General features: G+C 30.4%; 1 protein-coding gene across 2 annotated transcripts in view; it reads right to left on the minus strand.

The window, feature by feature from the left end:
* Positions 1-19932, minus strand: part of LOC134721406 (uncharacterized) — a 37227-nt gene that overhangs the window by 6373 nt on the left and 10922 nt on the right. Inside the window, exons 10-13 of one of the 2 annotated variants that reach the window (XM_063584390.1) lie at positions 19562-19788; positions 18164-18360; positions 16471-16598; positions 9513-9575 (exon numbers count right to left, since the gene is read on the minus strand). In XM_063584390.1, coding sequence (XP_063440460.1) covers positions 9513-9575; positions 16471-16598; positions 18164-18360; positions 19562-19788 — 615 coding nt within the window. The remainder of the gene's footprint in view (positions 1-9512; positions 9576-16470; positions 16599-18163; positions 18361-19561; positions 19789-19932) is intronic. The other variant, XM_063584391.1, reaches the window with a different exon arrangement.

Here is a 19932-nt window from a genome sequence, read left to right on the forward strand (position 1 = left end):
GCATTTGTATAAATACTGTTAATTATTTTTTTGTAAAATATTACTGCAGATATAACTGATTTTAGTTACTATCATAAGTTACATGTATTGTCTAATAAAATTGAGAATGGAAATGGGGAATACACTAAGTTAATACACTACAGTAAAATGTGCAGCCATTTCTGTGCAAATGTTTTGGGGTCCACCATTTCTTTACTCTTTAAATTTGCTTACTTTTCTCTATTCTTCATGAATTTTTCCCTTTATTATCTATTCTTTATAATTTATCACAAATTTGCATATTTTTCTCTACTCTTTATTTTTTCCCCATTTACAATGTCTTTCTTACCCATTATTCTATATTCTTAAAACCCATCCCAGACCCTAATACATGGCATATTGTTTCCTATGCATCATAAAAAACACATTTATAAAACTGAACGTGCTTAATGTTTTCAATCTTTAATGTAATAATCTATATTTGTATCTTAAACTTTTAAATACCAGGACATGAGAAATCGGATATACATGTACTTATGTGACAGGTTAAATGTCTACAATTTACAACAGTAATAGTATATATAAAATAGAAAGGATGTACAGGCATGGTCTAAGTACATGCACTAGTTTTATTTATGTGGATTCATTATAAATCGTTTGATACCAATTTTCTTGGGAACAGGTGAACCACAAAATAAAATGTTCAACAAATACCAAATTTTCCATATGCTTATATGCATACTTCTGCAAAACCACAAAATTACATATCCATGAACATGCAAGTTTTTCTCAATCCACGAAAAATAAGTACCCACTAAAATAAACGATTCCACATTAAAATTCCATTTCTGTCAATGTTTGTAGAACTTTATAAACTCTTCTCATACCCGAAGCCAGGGGGGGGGGGGGGAACAAATAAGCACTGTTAAAGTCAATGTTCTGTTAGAATTGTGACTGTTAAAGTCAAGTTTGTGAGTCCAACGACCCCCCCCCCCCCCCAAACCCCTTAGAAATTCCTGGCTATGGGCCTGCTTCTAATATATAAAATTTGTAAGGGCAATTTTCAGACACAAAGCATGAATGAAGATAGAGTAGAGAAAAGCAAGAATGAATGTAAAGTACTCAACACTAAATTCTTGGTGAACGATGAAAGCCTGAAAAAGCAATTTCTTGTAAAGCCATGAAAATCTCTACTTTTTCAATAGGTATAAAAGTAAGAACAACTGTAAATTTTGTTGCAACCGGTAATTTAACCTATCTTGAGCAACATGCCATGCAATACATGTGGAGCAGGATCTGCTTACCATTTTCAGATTCTAAAATGACCCCCAGTTTTTGGTGTGATGTTCATGTTGCTCAGTCTTTTAAAGTTTTTAATATAAATTTTGAAGAACAGTGTAACCTGCCAGTGGCAGATTCAGAATTTTTCATAAGTGGGGGTCCACTGCCTAAGAGGGGCCAGCTCATGTCATGCTTCAGTCAGTGATTCCCTATATGATCAACCAAATTTTTCCCAGAAAAGGGGAGGGGGCCAAACCCCCTGGCCCCCTCTAAATCCGCCTCTGCCTGCCTAATCTGACACATAAGTATTCCACATCCTTATAAATGCTTTAACCGACACACTTTTAATGTCCCAAAATATGCCTACCCTTGCAGAAAGTTTAAGCATGATTTTGTGAATCTCTTCAGTCTCTATTTAACTTTTGAAACTTTTGTCTTTAAAAATAGTCTTTACTATGTTACAGGCATTTTCTAAATTTAGGCATTTTGTAAAATGACTGAATTTTTAGGCATTTTCTAAAATGCCTAAAGTTGACAGGCATTTTGTAAAATGCCTAAAAAAACGTAGTCATTTTGTAAAATGCCTGAAATTTTTAATGAAAATTACACAAAATGCCTCGTCTGTTTCAGGCAAATTGTGTAAATATGCAATACATTAATTAGATTATAGAAATATATTGTAAACCTACAAAAAAGTATTGATTATTCTTAATAAATCTAGCCTGCAGGTAAAGTTTTTATGTTTTACTAGTTTTATTGTCTATAACTAGAAACTATCTGAAACTCAGGAAACAGAATTAGATGTTCATGTGTGTGCCGTGTGTGAAAATCTATGTTTTTCGAATATCCAGTGTTCTACTTGTGCACAGTACATACATGAGCTGTGTTCAAAAGGAACTATATCTTGTCACCTGTGTTCAAACGAAGAGGTCATCAGAAATGAGAGAAAGCATACGTCAGCCTCAATAACAAAACAAGCTGTCAGGATGAAAAATCTATCGGAAAGAGTTTTAACAGAGGTGGATGTTGAAGAAAATGTATTAGTTGCAATTCCCCATGTGAATCGAGGGAAAGGAGACCTGCGTAACCTTATGGCTGTTGCATAGCTGCCAACTTTTGAAAATGCCCATGGTGGTTTTGCGTGCAAGATGGCTGTCATAGTCCCCCAAAAAAACTTCAAGGGGGCCTTCAAATACATTTTAATAGTGTTTTGTGGCTTCTTCATGCTTTTATAAGCCTAGAGTCATTGTAAATTAACTGTTTTGTTTAAAATTGTGGACAACATTGCTCTTTCAACATTTCAATTTGGAAGCCTCCATGGGGGAAATCCCCCGCAAATAGTGACAGTTGGCAGGAATCAGTCTAAACTATGTAACAGTAATTTTATTGCTATTCATTGTGTAAATTATGATAATGAAATATCCTTTAGAAAAGCTGTCAGTAACGTTTCTTTGTGTGATGGTCAGAGTTACACAAAATGTGGCTGTAGTGCTAGTGGTAAGACTTAATGTAACACTTAACGTTGTATTTGCAAAAAGTCAGGTCAAATGTGTTACAGTCGCTGTCATCCAAACATTACATGTAGCAACAAATGATTGTCAGTGTTTATGTAAATGATTTAATTAAAATTATAAAACTTTTACTGTTTAAATTTCATGCAATATTTAAAGATAGAATAAAATTATTTATTTGATATTTCTCATGAGTCGTTAAATTTTGAGTACATTCCATTCAGTTTTAGTCTTTTAGGCATTTTGTAAAATTACAAAATGCCTTACAATTTTTTCAGGCATTTTATAAAATGTCTGAAAAAAATAGTCAATTTGTAAAATGCCTAAATCATCCAGGCATTTTAGAAAATGCCTAAAAATTTCAGTCATTTTACAAAATGCCTAAATTTAGAAAATGCCTGTAACTTTTAATGTCCCAAAATATGCCTACCCTTGCAGAAAGTTTAAGCATGATTTTGTGAATCTCTTCAGTCTCTATTTAACTTTTGAAACTTTTGTCTTTAAAAATAGTCTTTACTATAGATCTTATAGGGGCTATTGTGGCAGCCAGGTCTAAATCGTTAATTTACAGCTATCACTAGCCTCTCAACACTTGAGGTTGTGAGATCAAACCATTAGCTTATGCCAGGTGGGTTTGACATTAAATATCTTTAACACACTTAGCTAAACTTTCTAACATTTTCAAACCTAAAGTAAATGGAAAAGCTTTCAATTTACTGCCTCATCCAATTTTTCGAAGTTTCACAAGATTTTTTAAAAGTACTATCTTGGGGGTAAAATGTAAACAAATATTGGGCTAATAAAATGCAAGTTGCTGCAATATTGCTGCTTAAAGCCTAAGGTACTGTAAACCTTTTCTCAACTAAAATACACTGGTGTGACCTCACTAAAACTAGTGTAAAAAAAACTTACTTTTTGAAATTTCAATAAAGGAAAAATCTGTTGAAAAATGGTAAATTTGTGTTTCCATTGTATTTATCAATCTGAGGAGATACTTAATACAACTATCAAATCAACGAATAAAAGGTCATTTAATAATAGTTTAGGAGGAACTGTCTCTTGAAACAAATACTTTCGTCTCTATTTTTCAAAATGTTCTTCCTTTAATATACTTTTTCCTCTTCAATATTCCAATAAAAATGTTTCCTACATAATATTCCTATCTATACTATTGTTATCATATGATGCAATATTTTCTGTTCTTTTTCCTGTAACCACTTCAAATTTTACCCTAATTTCATACAACAATGGGAAGTTGCATCCTATTTAAAACACAGAATTTTTTATCAGTTCTACATTTTAACCTAAGTGGGAAGTATGAAAAAAAATCTAATTTTAGCACTTAATAATCCTTAATAATTTGAATAATTAAGTCCTCTTTCATTTTTAATTAAGTCCACTATCCCACTTTCGTTAAAATGTTTCCGTTTCAAACAAACAATCCCTATTTACCGGTAATTGCTAAAAATCACATGATTCTCAATTTTTTTCTTTTAAATTTCCTGTCCCAGAATTTGACATTTGACTTTATTTTGATGGAATTCATACAAATTTAAAGGAAACTTTTATTATGCTACTGAAAAGGAAAAGATAATTAAGGAAAACCCCTCATCTAAATATAGCATTTGAAAACCCTAAATACATCCTATATCACGTACTGTTTTTTTATTTTTTTTTAATTTATTTTGATCTATATTATACTAATAAAATAACAGGAAAACATAAGGAAAAGCAATAAAAATGTTATACTTATTTTAAAGTCCTTTTCGTCTTCCAATTGCACTTTTAAATATATAATTATTCAATTTTACTCATTTCATCCTGTAATTTGAAGAAATCATCAAGGATGTAGTATATTTTTATAGAGATCAAAATTTTAAAGTGTTTTTAACAACAAAAACTTAAATTGGATACAAAATACATATTGTGTTAAGGAGGGGTGGATTAGGGGTCCGTTAAGATGTTAACAACACCTCAATTTTGGCAAAAACAGTTTGCCAAAAAATGCCAAAATGCTGTTAACACAGTTAACAGTTTAAAATTATCTCAGATAACAGTAAACAACACCTTGAAAAAGGCCAAAACTAGGTTAACATAAAAAGGTTTTGCCCCCCCCCCCCCCCCCTTTCCCCCCTCTATAGAGTAAATTGATCTGCTTACACCTTTTTCTATTGTTATTAGAATTTACAGTCAGTAAACTATGTAGACTACAAATTATATACTAGTTCATTGTTATATAATTATATTCCTATACATAACTGTACAATTATTGTTAGGCTATTTTTGACTTGTGCAATATCTTATTACTTAAAACACACCTTAGATAATTAATCCTATGTTATTTTTAACATTGTATGCTATGTTATTTACGACTAATAGATTATTATAAGACATTAAAGAGAAGGTGTTTTATGTTTACATATTTTGGATAATACACCATGGTACACACACACACACCTTACAATTCATCCTATGTTATTTGAACTTAGTGCACGATTATTCTTCTTTATGCGATAGAGAATAATACAGAAAAGCATTATTAAACCAGGAATTACCCAAAAATTTGACTGTACAACAGGCCACACCAATCTAGTGACCAATAGGTCATTTTAATATTCCTCTTTTTATTCAGACAGGTGTATAAAAGCACCCATTGTGTCCGCTCTTCCCTTCTTGTGGTTGTTGTTTGGTAACAATTCAAAAGTTGACTTAATGAATTATAGTATCCTCACCTCTCACTTCTGACCTTTTTTTATGTATGACTTAAAAAGGAGACAGATTGGTTGTAATTATCAAAAACAAAATAGACTACAAGCATTGAAATATACATGCAGTGTTACGTATACAATCTAATTAATTGAATCTATAATAAAATGATGAAGAATATCAACACTTCACCAGAGTCCAAATGACATAGAATGTTACATCTATATTTCACTGTTAAGTCTTTAACAATTAGCAAAACCCTTGCTGCATAGTTAGCTATAAAATGTCCCCAAAAGATGAATATTTGTGGCTTGCTTTATGTCCAGTGGCAAATATTTCACGCATATTCACAGAAGAACAAATAAACAGTGTTTACAATAGGAAGTTTCTGAAAGATAGAAATCTAGATCAAAGCACAGGCCATTTCATCTCTCAGTTCAAAACAAGGTTAATATATTGAATAGGACAAACATTTTAATTTTCAACAAGCTAGCTATGAACCCCTCAGTTGTTGCATATATCAAAAAGGAAGATGTGGTATGATTGACGATGTGACAAACTCTCCACAAGAGACCAAAATGACACAGAAATTAACAACTATAGGTCTCCTTACGGCCTTCAAAAATTAGCAAAGCCCATACCTTATAGTTGCCTATAAAAGGCCCCAAAATGACAATGTAAAACAATTCAAATGAGAAAACTAACACCCTTATTTATATACAATAAATGCATGCATTATTTCGTGTGCAAAGAGCATGACAATAAGTCCTACATGTAGCTTATTATATTCTGATCTAACAACAAACATATATGACCTATTATTTTTTGTATTATATATGGAATATTTATGGCAACACAATTTGGATTCAAACAATTCTCAAATTATTACACGCAAACAAATTCATACTTCATTAAAAGGCTTGACATTTAGTTATATAATCATATATGACATTCATACATGTATAACTTCAATGACCCTGAAAAATGTATCCTGCAGCAACCTGTACAGACAAGGAAGAACAAATAGTATGTAAAAAGACTAGAAAAGAGGAGAAAGATTAGATTCTGCCAGGTCTCCCTATTGTGAGTAGGCAAAGGGATTCATTCACTACCAGAATTCATATTCCTCAAGACCAAAAATCATAAATCATGAATGTCAGTGTCACAATTTGTGACTTTCAAACAATTGAACATTAGAACTTTTGAAACATTCTTAAATTTGTATTTACTGTGGATTCACTTTTATTCGTGGGATACTAATTTTCGTGGATTTCGTTGAAACAGGTGAACCACGAATTCTAATGTTCAACAAATTTCAAAATTTCCATAACATGATAAGCTTGTATGCAGATTTTAGCAAAACCACGAAATCAAATATCCACGAAAATGCAAGTTTTCCTCAATCCACGAAAATTGGTACTTAGGAAAATAAATGAATCCACAGTACTTGATAAGTTATAATTTTATTTCTAATTTTATTTCATTATATTATCCAGAAAACATGATATTATTTGAAGTTCATGTATATTGAAACTTATATTTACTACAAAGTACATTGTTAATTGTTTGGTTTCTACCTGGATTTATCCACTTTATTCTCGTTCAATGCCCTAAATCTCTGACTCATACCCTCTTTACAAGGTACTTGAAAATTACTTGAAAACAATTTTAGGATTTTGCTGGAAACACTGAATTTGAACAGCATAATTATTTTACCTGATTTGATATGTCTGGGAGTTAAAACCACAGATTTTAAGTATCATGAACCAACATTTTTTGACGACCACAAAAATGGTATATTTAGCCTTTAGAGCTTGATTTGCATATATCTGTATCTGTCTTGCACTTGTTGACATCAGTGTAAAATACAGGAAGTCAATCACTAATGCAGTTCTTCAAAAAAGCCTGTACCAGGTTAGCCTAACTTCAAGTTTGGAAGCCAATTGTACAAACTGATAAAGGGTAATGACTGAAGATTCAAGGGCGGATCCAGCCATTTTAAAAAGGGGGGTTCCCAACCCTGGGAGGATAAAGGGGGGGTTCCAACTATATGTCCCCATTCAAATGCATTGATCATCCAAAAAAAAAGGGGGTTCCAACCCCCAGAACCCCCCCTCTAGATCCCCCACTGAGACTCAACTCATTTCAACTCATTAGCAGTTCCTGATGCACTGTATTGTGGTTAAGGAAAGGAACATATTTTTTCATTTCTTTATCAACTTTTTTAAATATTTTTTCCTCCCTTAAAAGATGGTTCATACCAATTACAGCCCACTTAGATCTAGCAGTGTGCCATAATTATTTTCTTTCTATTAAAAATAATTACATGGTTTACTAACCAAAATCATGAAATAAGTATTGATCATTTATATCATTATTCATTTCAAAAGCATTGGCTGATGGAAGGGTGACTACCCTAGAAAAAAAATGGAACTGCATCAAAAAAGTAAATGGTTATTTTAAACCAAAAGATATCTATCAACAGACCTGGATATTAAATTAAATGAATACTGTGGATTCATTTATTTTCGTGGGTACCAATTTTCATGAATTAAGAAAAACTTGTATATTCGTGGATATTTAATTTCGTGGTTTTGCTGAAGTCTGTGTACAAACCTATAGAAAAATTATCATTCGTTGAATATTTAATTTCGTGGTTTTACTGTGCCCACGAAATCCATGAAATTGGTATCAAACGAATAATAAGGAATCCACAATAACAGTATACTGGTTAGCATACAAATGAGTTCTGTATTCATATATTTCATCATGTTGGCTTGCTAAATGTGTTTTATTTTCAAACAAGTATTACAAATTCTGTAGACATGTAGCATGTACAAATGTAAATTGCAATTCAATATTAAAATTAATAAGGAAATAATTTTGATACATATGTACAGGGGAAACCAAGTCAAAATAGCCTTTTACTAAATAATTTTCCTCGTTTCTCTCTTTTGTACACAGAATACCATCTAGTCCTGTTGATTTACCACAAGATGTTTCATTGATCACTGAACTCCAAAGAGGTTTAAACGAAATTAGACAGAAAACTTTCTGAGAACAGACAGACAGACATTTTTATTACTATAAGCTTTCAGCTTATCAGCATGATACTAATTAGACAAAAATTTAAGAACATATTTTGAGTTGAAGTAGACATTTAGGAGTCATGTGATAATCATCTTAAACAATGTTCACCCCATATTCAAACTGAAACAGCACAAAACTTGCCAGACTTAAGCAATGTCCATCAAAATTCATATTTTCCAATACTATCAGTCCAGATATCTTATTCAACAATTCTTTTTATACCTTTAATCTAATTATATACAAAAGCACATTGTACTTTGAAACATCTTATACCTGGATAAGATAATGTTAAATGGGTTATTTTTAGTATTCATATCTCTTATACAACACTATGCAAATATATTATCTTTCATAACTATCATGCTTTAAACAAAGTCTTAAAAAAATTTAAAGGTATCTGATGAATATCAGTACAGCAGTCCATTTTTGCAATAGGGAAGAAAACATCCCCCTTATAAAATAACACCCCAAAATACAAATATCACAACGTAAAATAGGAGGTGTAATATAAAACCTGGTATGAAGTACTTCTGTCTAAGTTTGTTATATATTCCTTTGTATAAAGGTTTCTCATTGGTATAACTTCTTAATGATTTCAAAAGGTAAAAATATGTGTTTTCCAAATGGGAAACTGCAAATATCAATAAAAAAAATTGAAGGAATGTATAATTGAGAAAAAAAATAGTGCTGTAAATTTTGTTTATGTTCAGTGATTCCTAGTGTCAAGAAACTTTTGTGAGCAGGCAAACAGATATACATGAATACACATAAATAGTGTCTTCCCAGTTCTATATTAACTGACATAACAACTCTCTCTTTTACTTAGGTATTTTAAAAGAACATAAATGATTTTGCAGATCAAATTGATAGCATGAGTAGTACTATTATAAAATAAAATAACAACATATAACTTCATCTTCATTGAACTACAGAAAAGCACAGTACCTTTTAAGCAGGCTTTGTTTTTGGAACATACTAGGGGTTCTCATATTCAGTCTTTCTGATACACTGAAATTTGAAAAAGGGAAAAATGTTACCACCTCATGCTATCAAAACTGCAGTTATGTTCTATGGGAGATAACTCTAGCATTTTTCAACTGAAAGATCTTCATATGAATTCAAGACATCTGAAAATTGAAAAAGAAACGCTAATGTCTGAATACTTAAGTTAAAACATGAACTGAAAGCTTTTACCTACAAATTTGTGATAGTTCCTAGTCTAATATATTTACTACTTTTTAAGACTTGAGAAGAGCTTGAATTATATTGTATAGAAACCTACGTCCTTTCTTTTGTTTATAACTTTATGTTAAAACGGTGTTTGGTTATTTGTGTTATACTTCTGTATCATTAAAACATATACTTTATTCAGACTTAAATATAAAAAAATATTAGAATTTGACAAACAAAGCTGAAGATCCTGTTAACATTAGTTCAGACAAACTTATTTATAAACAGAAACCAAATTCTAAAAAATATATTATTGTGTGCATATACTGTTCTAAGTTTTCTTGCACTTATAACGAGATTTTTGAAAAATTTAATTTCCATAATTGTGATTTTAAATTATTGCATAGGTATCAAAAATAGAAGACAATGGTGAAAGAAAAACTTCTTGTAACTTTTATGAAAGAAAATAAACTGAAAATAAAACTCTTTCAGGGACCAAAAATATTAAAATGAAAGTGAAACTTCTTTATACTGTAAAAAAAGTATCTGAAAATAAAACATACCTCTAGAGCTGACTAGAGACAAAGTATATTAAAACAGAAGTGAAACTTTTTAATACTTTTAAAAAAACAAACTTCAAAATGAAATTTTGAAATTTTGAAAAGAAAAAAGGTGAAAATACCTGTCAAAATGAAAGTGAAACTTCTTGACACTTTCAAGAAAATGCAAATCTGAAAGTGAAAGTGCCACAACATTCTCTCCAAAAGAATCTTTTCTTAGACATTACAAAAGGAGTAGGTCCAGTAAGGGCCAATTTTGGTCTCAAATTAAATTCATCTGATTTAATATTTTTGACACTTTTTCAGTTGATTCAATTAGTTTATGCAAAAGATTTTAACTGATTCATGCTTAGATGTGAAAAATCTATCAAATATGACAAAAAATAACACTTTTCAGATGGTTTTAAAAAAAAAAATGAAAGTGGACGCATCTGTGTTCATCCTCAACCTTTAATTATGTTATGTATTATCATCAAATATAACTTACATTTCCATATTAAGAACGAACACAAATGACCACTACCATCTAATACAGAAACTGTCAAAAATTAAAATAAAATGCTAAAATTGTGAAGATTTCGGTAATTTAGCATGACTTAATGATGCTAGTACCCAATATATGTGCATTGTATTGTCAAAACAGCCCATATTTATGTAACAGAAGCATTCTACTTTCCAATAAATAACTAAAAGTTTACATTTTTACAATTTTTAAAAACTGTTTTATTTTGGGGCCTTATTGGACCTACTCCTTTGAAAAAATGGCAGAAAAAAAGATTAATGCTTAATGTGATCATAAGATTAAGAATTTTATATGTACTTTTCAATATCAACAATATAAATTATAATATGTCATCAATTGCATGTCTCTGTATTTCAAATTTGCAATATTATTACTCATAATTTAAGTGATATTCAACCTTAAACATAGAAATCAGCAAGGTGAATACTCATTGAATATCTTTCCAAAATTTCAATTGTCTAACATATTAAAAAAAATAACAGACTGCACAATAATTTTATATATAAAATATGCAAATATCCTATGTCATAATAACTTAGATATTTCATTTCATGAATAAGTTATTTTTATTCATTTACTTTTATTGAAAACTAGAACTGTTAGTGAACTCATAGATGGATACACCTATCCCACAATACTCTTATTATTATGAAGTAAGTAAATTTGATTATCTTTTTATCACCAACACATTTGACAGGGATTATATTCCATAGAACACCTACTACAGTAGCTGCAGGACCGTAGCCCTAAGGTCCATTTTGATATTTTTGGTAATTTGCAGACCACAAATAAACCCCTTCAAGCTAAAGTTCCACAACTTTAACTGTCACGGAATAGAAGTTCCTTTATAATATAAGATCCAAAAGGACAAAATATTCTGGAATATTATTTCCACAAGAATAAATATTACAGTACATGTATATGTTCCTAACAAAATATTCTGGAATATTATTTCCACAAGAATAAATATTACAGTATATGTTCCTAACGGAATAAAAGGTATAGAACATTTGTTCCAAAAGGAATAGATATTATGACAATGTTTATAACAAAGTTTCCATTGGAACTTCTGTTAGGTGGAACTAACAAGACATATAATGATATATACAAACAGACACATGGACAGGGGGATTAATATAGCCAACATCCCCTCCCTCCCCCCTAAAACTAATATTTCAATGCAGGAGTATTTTTATAAAGGTAACAAATGCAAGATAATATATCATTTATGGTGGTACCAAAACCTTGACTTAAAATAATTTGGCCTATCTAATTTTCATAAAATATTTTACAAAACATTTCCTTTGACCCTTTTAAAAATTATTCAAATTTCAAAAAAACTTGAACCACACACTTTATTTGGAAAATTTTATTAGATATATAGCAGTTTGACAAACACTCATTTTGATCATTGAGAAGCTTAATATTTGTTAACAATAAAAAATAATTCCTTACTTTATTCTAGTTAACATATAACAGATTGAATTTACTTATTTATTGTTTTTAACTTTGATAACTGTGACAAGGACTCAAATTGTGTTCAAAGGGAGACAACTCAATTTAATTTCTGTAGTCAATAATATGTATACATGTTCCAGTTTTTATGGAAAAAGTAGTTTAGGTTTATCCGCCTTTTGGTCCTTAATATTATAAATGCAGGAGAAAGGTTTGGTGTTTTTTTGTCATGATTGGGTGTAAGGATATTATGTTTATTTTTTAATTTATTTATTAATAACTGCAGTAAGTAAATTTACAATATAAATTTTTAAGCACATTATATATTGTCATCTCAAGAATTGTTCATAAAAGGCTTCCAAATTTTCTTAAATTTGTTGTAAAAGGAAGGTGGCTGTGGATACTATAAACAAGCTCCATTCAAAGATCGTCATGCCACCATTTGACTTCATTTGACTTCAATTTCTAAAACAGAATAATAAAGGACTTAATATCACACATAACTGTTTTGTTGTGTTTTATTATAAAAATTGGTCGTTATCAGGTTAAAATACTATGGTTTCCCTTTAACAATTACATTTCAGGGTAAATTTTTCATGTGTTTTAACTTTGAATTAAATCAATGTGACAATTTTTCTAATCTGAATGAAAAAAAAATATAGTAGTTTGATACAGATCTACAGTATGGTAGACATTTCTTTATGTTACAATAAACAGAAAACTCAAAGAAAAACTGTCAAACAGCAACACTTTAAATAAAAGATTGAGGAAATTCATGTTTTTATAACAACTTTCCTGAACTTTTAAGTTAAAAGCTTGCTTGTTACCATATGTTTACACCACTCAGTATATTGAATATTTATGACTGAATGATGATTATTAATAGTAGACCCTAAGTGAGAATAAGTGAGCTATTTATACACGTAATTTATTGACTTAAAGCATTGCTCTTTAATTTTATCCTTGTCACCCCTAGACAGTGGTGCTCAAAGACAAAGAACATAACTGGTGTTTAGAATCATTGTTATCAATGTAGATTGTAATCTGTAATTAATCAGTAAAGAGTAGCACAAAAATAACAAATTTTCTGTATAATCAAACTTGTTTATTACCATCAGAATTACTTCAATTTCATAGCAAAATTCATTACAGTGCTTATCCAGTGACCTTTGGGGTATCACATTTGCAAAGACCAAAACAGTTTACCAAATTGCAGTCAGATTTCTACTCCAACTAACTGATCAACTGGTAAAATATTTTAGCAGATTGCTCAAGTGAAATGTTGTTAGTATGAAGTGAGTGCTGTAAAATAAAAAAGTTATACTTACCATCCAGATCCAGTCAGTTGATACCTTTGTCAGTCATTTTTAACACAAATAATATCTTACTATAGTATGAGTCACTGAATAAAATGGTCTAATTTTAACATGGAAACTTCTATCATAAATAAATATTATAAATGAATAGTTCAAAACATTGTTTTGTAGGTGTATATTTTATAGCTTTGTCTTCTAAGATGAAGTTATTGTGCAATTGTGATTCGAATAACATTTTCTATGCAAATTACTGATCTGCTGTCATTAAAGGGAAATAATTTATATTGAGTTCAAATGTACACATAAAATTTAATCAATGATACGAGGCTTATGATTTTGCCTACAAAAGATTCATAAAAATAAAATGAAATGCAAAATTAGTATGAAGGGCATGTAAAACACAAATTAGAAAGGTTTTGCAAAATACTGCTTATAAGATATCTTGTACTCCTTGGTAGACAATCCTTTATACTTTGAACAATTCAACATTTTGCAAAACAGCTGTTAATCGTCTTTCATCATTAAATAAGTTTCATTGTTCGTTTTAGAACAGAGGATAAAAGTTAAATAATAACAGAAATAATGTTACAACAAATTAAATGGGGAAATTTGATATTTGTCAGACAGAACAAAATTTTGCTGATTATTTGTAATGTAAATTATTTCCCTTTATTGCCAGCAGATCAGTAATTTGTATACAAAATGTTATTCGAATCACAATTGCACAATAACTTCATCTTAGAAGACAAAGCTATAGAATATACACCTACAAAACAATGTTTTGAACTATTCATTTATAATATTTATTTATGATAGAAGTTTCCATGTTAAAATTAGACCATTTTATTCAGTGACTCATACTATAGTAAGATATTATTTGTGTTAGAAATGATTGACAAAGGTATGAAACTGACTGGATCTGGATGGTAAGTATAACTTTTATTTTACAGCACTCACTTCATACTAACAACATTTCACTTGAGCAATCTGCTAAAATATTTTACCAGTTGATCAGTTAGTTGGAGTAGAAATCTGACTGCAATTTGGTAAACTGTATTGGTCTTTGCTAATGTGATACCCCAAAGGTCACTGGATAAGCACAGTAATAACTTTAATTCCTCACTGAAAGTTATTTTTTTTCCGGATGTCTTAGAAATTTCAAGTCTGATGTCATAAAAACTGGCTGTTCATTTATCAAAGTGATATATTTCATAGTTTAATGTTAACAGTGAAATATTATCAACTTCACAACCTTAATAATGCAATGTCTTTTTCTTAATTCTTTCAGCCTAGGATTGTTTGCAAATCAGCTAAGTCCTTTCTGACTGAATTAACCAAGCAATTTACCTGTCCTTCTTATAATTATAATAATTTTCATCTAATTAGCATGTTTTCTGATTTATTTTAAGCTTAAGATGAAACTGTCCCTACTTTACAAGAACTAGTTGTTGCTGGACACTATTCATCCATCATTATAATCATGGGATAAAATTAAATGGTTCTCAACATTGTGAAAATTATTTCATCAAAGTAACCTTTTGGACTACAAACATGAAATGTAAACTTTAACACATATTTGTATTAGTGGTATTTGTACCTAACATTACTTTTTGTTGAAATACCAAAACATACTTGAATTATTGTGTAAAACTGGAAATTATAATAATGCCACATAAATGCAAAGTCACAGCTCTTAGTAATAACAAAACATTTTTTCCCCCAGATTTCAAATAATTTCTAAATATAAACATTGTATGTAAATCCCATCACATTTTTTAATGATCATACACATTTTAAAAGAATATATATTCCAATATGTTGCTTAGTTTTGTCAATGAATGAAAGGCACTTTATCATATTCTGAAAAATATTTGAATAGTACAGCAGTGAGTTTAGAAATGAAAGAACTTATCACACTGACTTGCCAAATAAACAGACCTGTGTGAACCTGTTTACCCAGGATCTCTTTGGGCAAGTGATCAAGGTTATTGGAAGAAATCTACATAAAAGATTAATTCAGCCAATGACTACAAAAATGAGAAGATGTGGTATGATTGCTAATGAGACACATGACTAGGAAAGTAAGAAGATGTGGTATGATTGCCAATGAGACACATTACTATGAAAATAAGAAGATGTGATATGATTGCCAATGAGACACATAGACTAGGAAAATAAGAAGATGTGGTATGATTGCTAATAAGACACATGACTAGGAAAATAAGAAGACGTGGTAGGATCCTAATGAGACACATGATTAGGAAAATAAGAAGATGTGGTATGATTGCTAATGAGACAATTATGACCACTGTTTTGGATTCCCATGTACAAATTACACTTTGGACATATATGCACTCAAACTTATGATAAAAGTTTATTACAAAATAGTACCTCTACATGGTTACTCATTACCTCTATATTCAAACAGCCCAAAATTGGCATAAGATTTGGCAATATTGTAATCAATCTATTTGAGGTAAAAACATTGGTTATTTATTCAAATGTCACACACTCATTTTCCTGTCTCCATTTTTTGTCTTTCTTTTATTTTTCACAAATGTACTCCCGTTCTCATCTCATTTCTCTTATATCTGACTGGTGTTTCTTTAATTTTTCTGAGTTTTCATTTCTTTTCATCTCATTCCATCCCATACTCTATGGTGAAGGTACAATTATGTTGATATCATATTTCTATTGGTTTTCAGTGAACGTGTAAAGAATATATTTTTAGCAGAATCTTCATCAAAAACTACCTTGACCAAAAACTTTAACCTGAAGCAGGACAGACAGACGGACAAACAGATGAACAGACAAACGAACAAACAGACGGACACAGACCAGAAAACATAATGCCCATAAATGGGGCATAATAATCTTACTTTGAAGACTTCATTTCTTTCATTTTATTACGCTGTTCCATTTTCATTATTTGTCGTAGCGTCTTTTCATCAATCCTGGAAGGATCACTACCCATCCCCATCATCATCATCATTTCCATTGGATCTCTCTGAAAGTTTGAAATAAATAATGGAGTTATTAACATGACGCTACCGAAATTGCAACTATTTTAACAGTTTATTCACCTATGTTTATTTATTACAAAATTTGTCAGATTTTAGCTGCTATTCTTGAAATTTGGTAACTGAAATACTGTGAAAGTACTTTTATTCGTGGGGTACCAATTTTCGTGGTTTTCGTGGATGATTTTATCCACAAATTTAAGTGTCCAACGAAATAAAACAACCATTTGTCCAAATCAAGACATGGAATGATCCCCATGTACGTTTGATTACTGATATGATCTAGAGAATAAATTATCGTCAAATCTGAGAATACTTTAATAGCAGTCACAGAACTGCAACTGCATGCAGGATTTTACCCATTTAATCTTTAATTACCTACTGTACAACTTTTGATCTTTTAATTCTCATCAAAATATTTTTAACGATGAAAGTCAGATACCGGTATTAATATGCTAGTATGATAAAGTGTTCATTTTATATCCTCAAGTTCTCGTACATTTAGGAAATACTAATTTCATGATAGGCATGATTTTGATAAGAATTATTTGACAATTCAAGATACGTTTACAGCATTTGTTTATATTACTGTTTTCTTTAGGTGACATGTTTATGGCCTAATTAACACCTTTGATGGTCTTCAATCTGTTGATCACTTTATCATGGGTTAATTAGTGTTATCTTTACAATTTACACGGGTCAATGTTTACCTTGCAATTTCCTTCAATCCAGACTTTTTGAAACCTTCGTTTCTAAAGACTTTAATTTTTCAATTATTTTTCTTTAGAAAACTAAAATCCACGAATTTAAAAACCCACGAACATATTAATATTGCTTAAACCACGAAAATTGATACCCACGAATTAAAGTACTTTCACAGTATCAGATTAAAGAAAAAAGATTATTTTTTTTTAAAACAGTTGCAACTTAGAAATAACTTTAAAATATTGCAATCAGCATGTCTTTAGAAAACCTGTATACATAGAAAACCACTTTTAGGTAAACAATCATTCAAACTAGGGATGGCAACAAGTACTTGCTCGAAAAGGCAGAGTACTCTAGTACAATGCTAATACCATACTCAGATACTAGTTTGCCTTTTAAAAATCACTGATTCATGCATATCTAGGTAGAAATGCCTATTAAATTCAAGACAAAAATGATAAAATGTCCCTCTTGAAATAACTTTTCTCTTTCATTGTCTCTCATGCACAAAAGCCCATGTCTTTACTACATTCATATATACATCTTTGTAGAAACTTAATTTGCATTTATGGTGTGACAAAACTAAACTTTAGCAACTGTGATTGTCAAGCTTTACATTACTGTCGATTCATTTATTTTCGTGAGTATCAATTTACGTTGATTGCTGAAAACTTGCATTTTCATGGATATTTGATTTCTTGGTTTTGCTTATCTCTGTATACAAAGTATATTGAAATATGCTAATAGTTGAACATTTGAATTTGTGGTTCACCTGATCACGAAAATTGGTATCCAACGAATAACAATGAATCCCCAGTATTCATTTTGTATTGTTTGTATGACTTACAGCATGGGACATAGGTCCATATCCAGACGAAGAATGACCTGCAGATCTTCTTTCTTTTTCTCTCTTCCTTTCTTCATCTCTTTCTTCTTTTGGTGGTCGTGATAAAATCCGAATAACTTTCTTGGCCAAATCTGTCTTGTTTCCACAATTTCTCTCTACATCACTCACCATACGTCTTAACTGGTAACCATCCAATTCTGTAAGAGAAACAATACTGTTCTGTCATATCAATGATACATTGTATGGACAATTAATTAATGTACATAAAATTGAGAATGGAAATGGGGAATGTATCAAAGAGACAACAACCCGACCATAGAAAAAAACAACAGCAGAAGGTAACCAACAGGTCTTCAATGTAGCGAGAAATTCCCACACCTGGAGGTGTCCTTCATCTGGCCCCACATGTACATATAAATAAATTTTGTTTTCTTTAAAGTAAAATGTTTTATTGCTTATAAGTTTTGAGGAAAGTTTATTAAGGCATAAGATACAGTTTTGATTCCATATTGATATTTTGATGAAAATTTGCATGAAGGCTTTTTTTTACCTGACAAAATTAAATCTGAAATAAAAAATATACCTTCATGTGCAACCTTTTGAGAAAATTGAGGTTGAAATTTTGGATATTTGCTCAAAATTCAGATTTGTAGACACATTTTTCCTTACAACAGAAATACATATTTTTTTTGTTTTTAAAAGATAAACACAAGCTGTTTTTTTGTTATATTATTTGTAAATTCTGTTCTTTAGAAATGTAATGTGACTTTGTGCAAATAACTCATATTTATCAAATGTTCAGAAATGTAGAATAGAAACATCATTTTTGCTGTTTACGTTTCCATGAAAATTGGTATGCATAATCTACATACGTAATCAAACCAAATTACATTTTAAAAAAGAGGGGTACATGAACTTGTTATCAAGTTAAATCAGTTGAAAAATGCATCTTTTCCCCGATACGTCATAGTTAGACGTTACGAAAATAACAATTAACATTAGCAAAGTCATTACCTCCCTTGTAACTATCATATGCCCTTTAGTCTTTCACTGTTTGGGGTAAACAAATAACCTTCAAAGTTTTACAAGTATAAGCCAGTATAAAATATTTAATAGAACATACTTTGCAAGTTTACCTCACTTGGTATACCCTATTCTTTTGAGTATATTTGTCACTGTATATTTGAACCACAAAACATCAGATATCCTGGAAACTTTCTTATAAACAATTCAATAATATCTTTTCTTGTTAAAACAAATTTTCTACACCCTTCATTCTGTAAGGAACAAATACTGAGATATTTGTTCCAGTGGAAATAACATTACAGAATATTTCCACTTGAAACTTATTTTATGAAGGGATTTTTATTTCATGACATTTTCCATCACATGACTTACTCTCTGATATTCCACTTCCTGGTTTGACGTTGACGTCCATCATTCTACGTGAGAGATATCTCATGGGTGGATAATCATCATAATCATCGTCATCACTGTCTGGGTTCATCCCGTATTGGTATCGTCTACGCCGACGGTCTGAATCTTGAATTTGTTGAATCCTATCAACATCCCAACCTTCCTTGGTCATTTCTGATTCTAACCAATGAGGTATCATATCTTTCATACTAAAACATAAATATAAGACCACTATATCTATTTCTACTGATCTAATTAAATTCTGTAGAATGACAGTGTTAGTTAAATGTACTTACATAAAAGTAATTGAAAAACTGGTCATTATCGTGATATATGGACTGCCCACAGAACAG

Source organism: Mytilus trossulus, chromosome 6, assembly GCF_036588685.1.
Source record: "Mytilus trossulus isolate FHL-02 chromosome 6, PNRI_Mtr1.1.1.hap1, whole genome shotgun sequence".
NCBI classification, from domain to species: Eukaryota; Metazoa; Mollusca; class Bivalvia; order Mytilida; family Mytilidae; genus Mytilus; species Mytilus trossulus.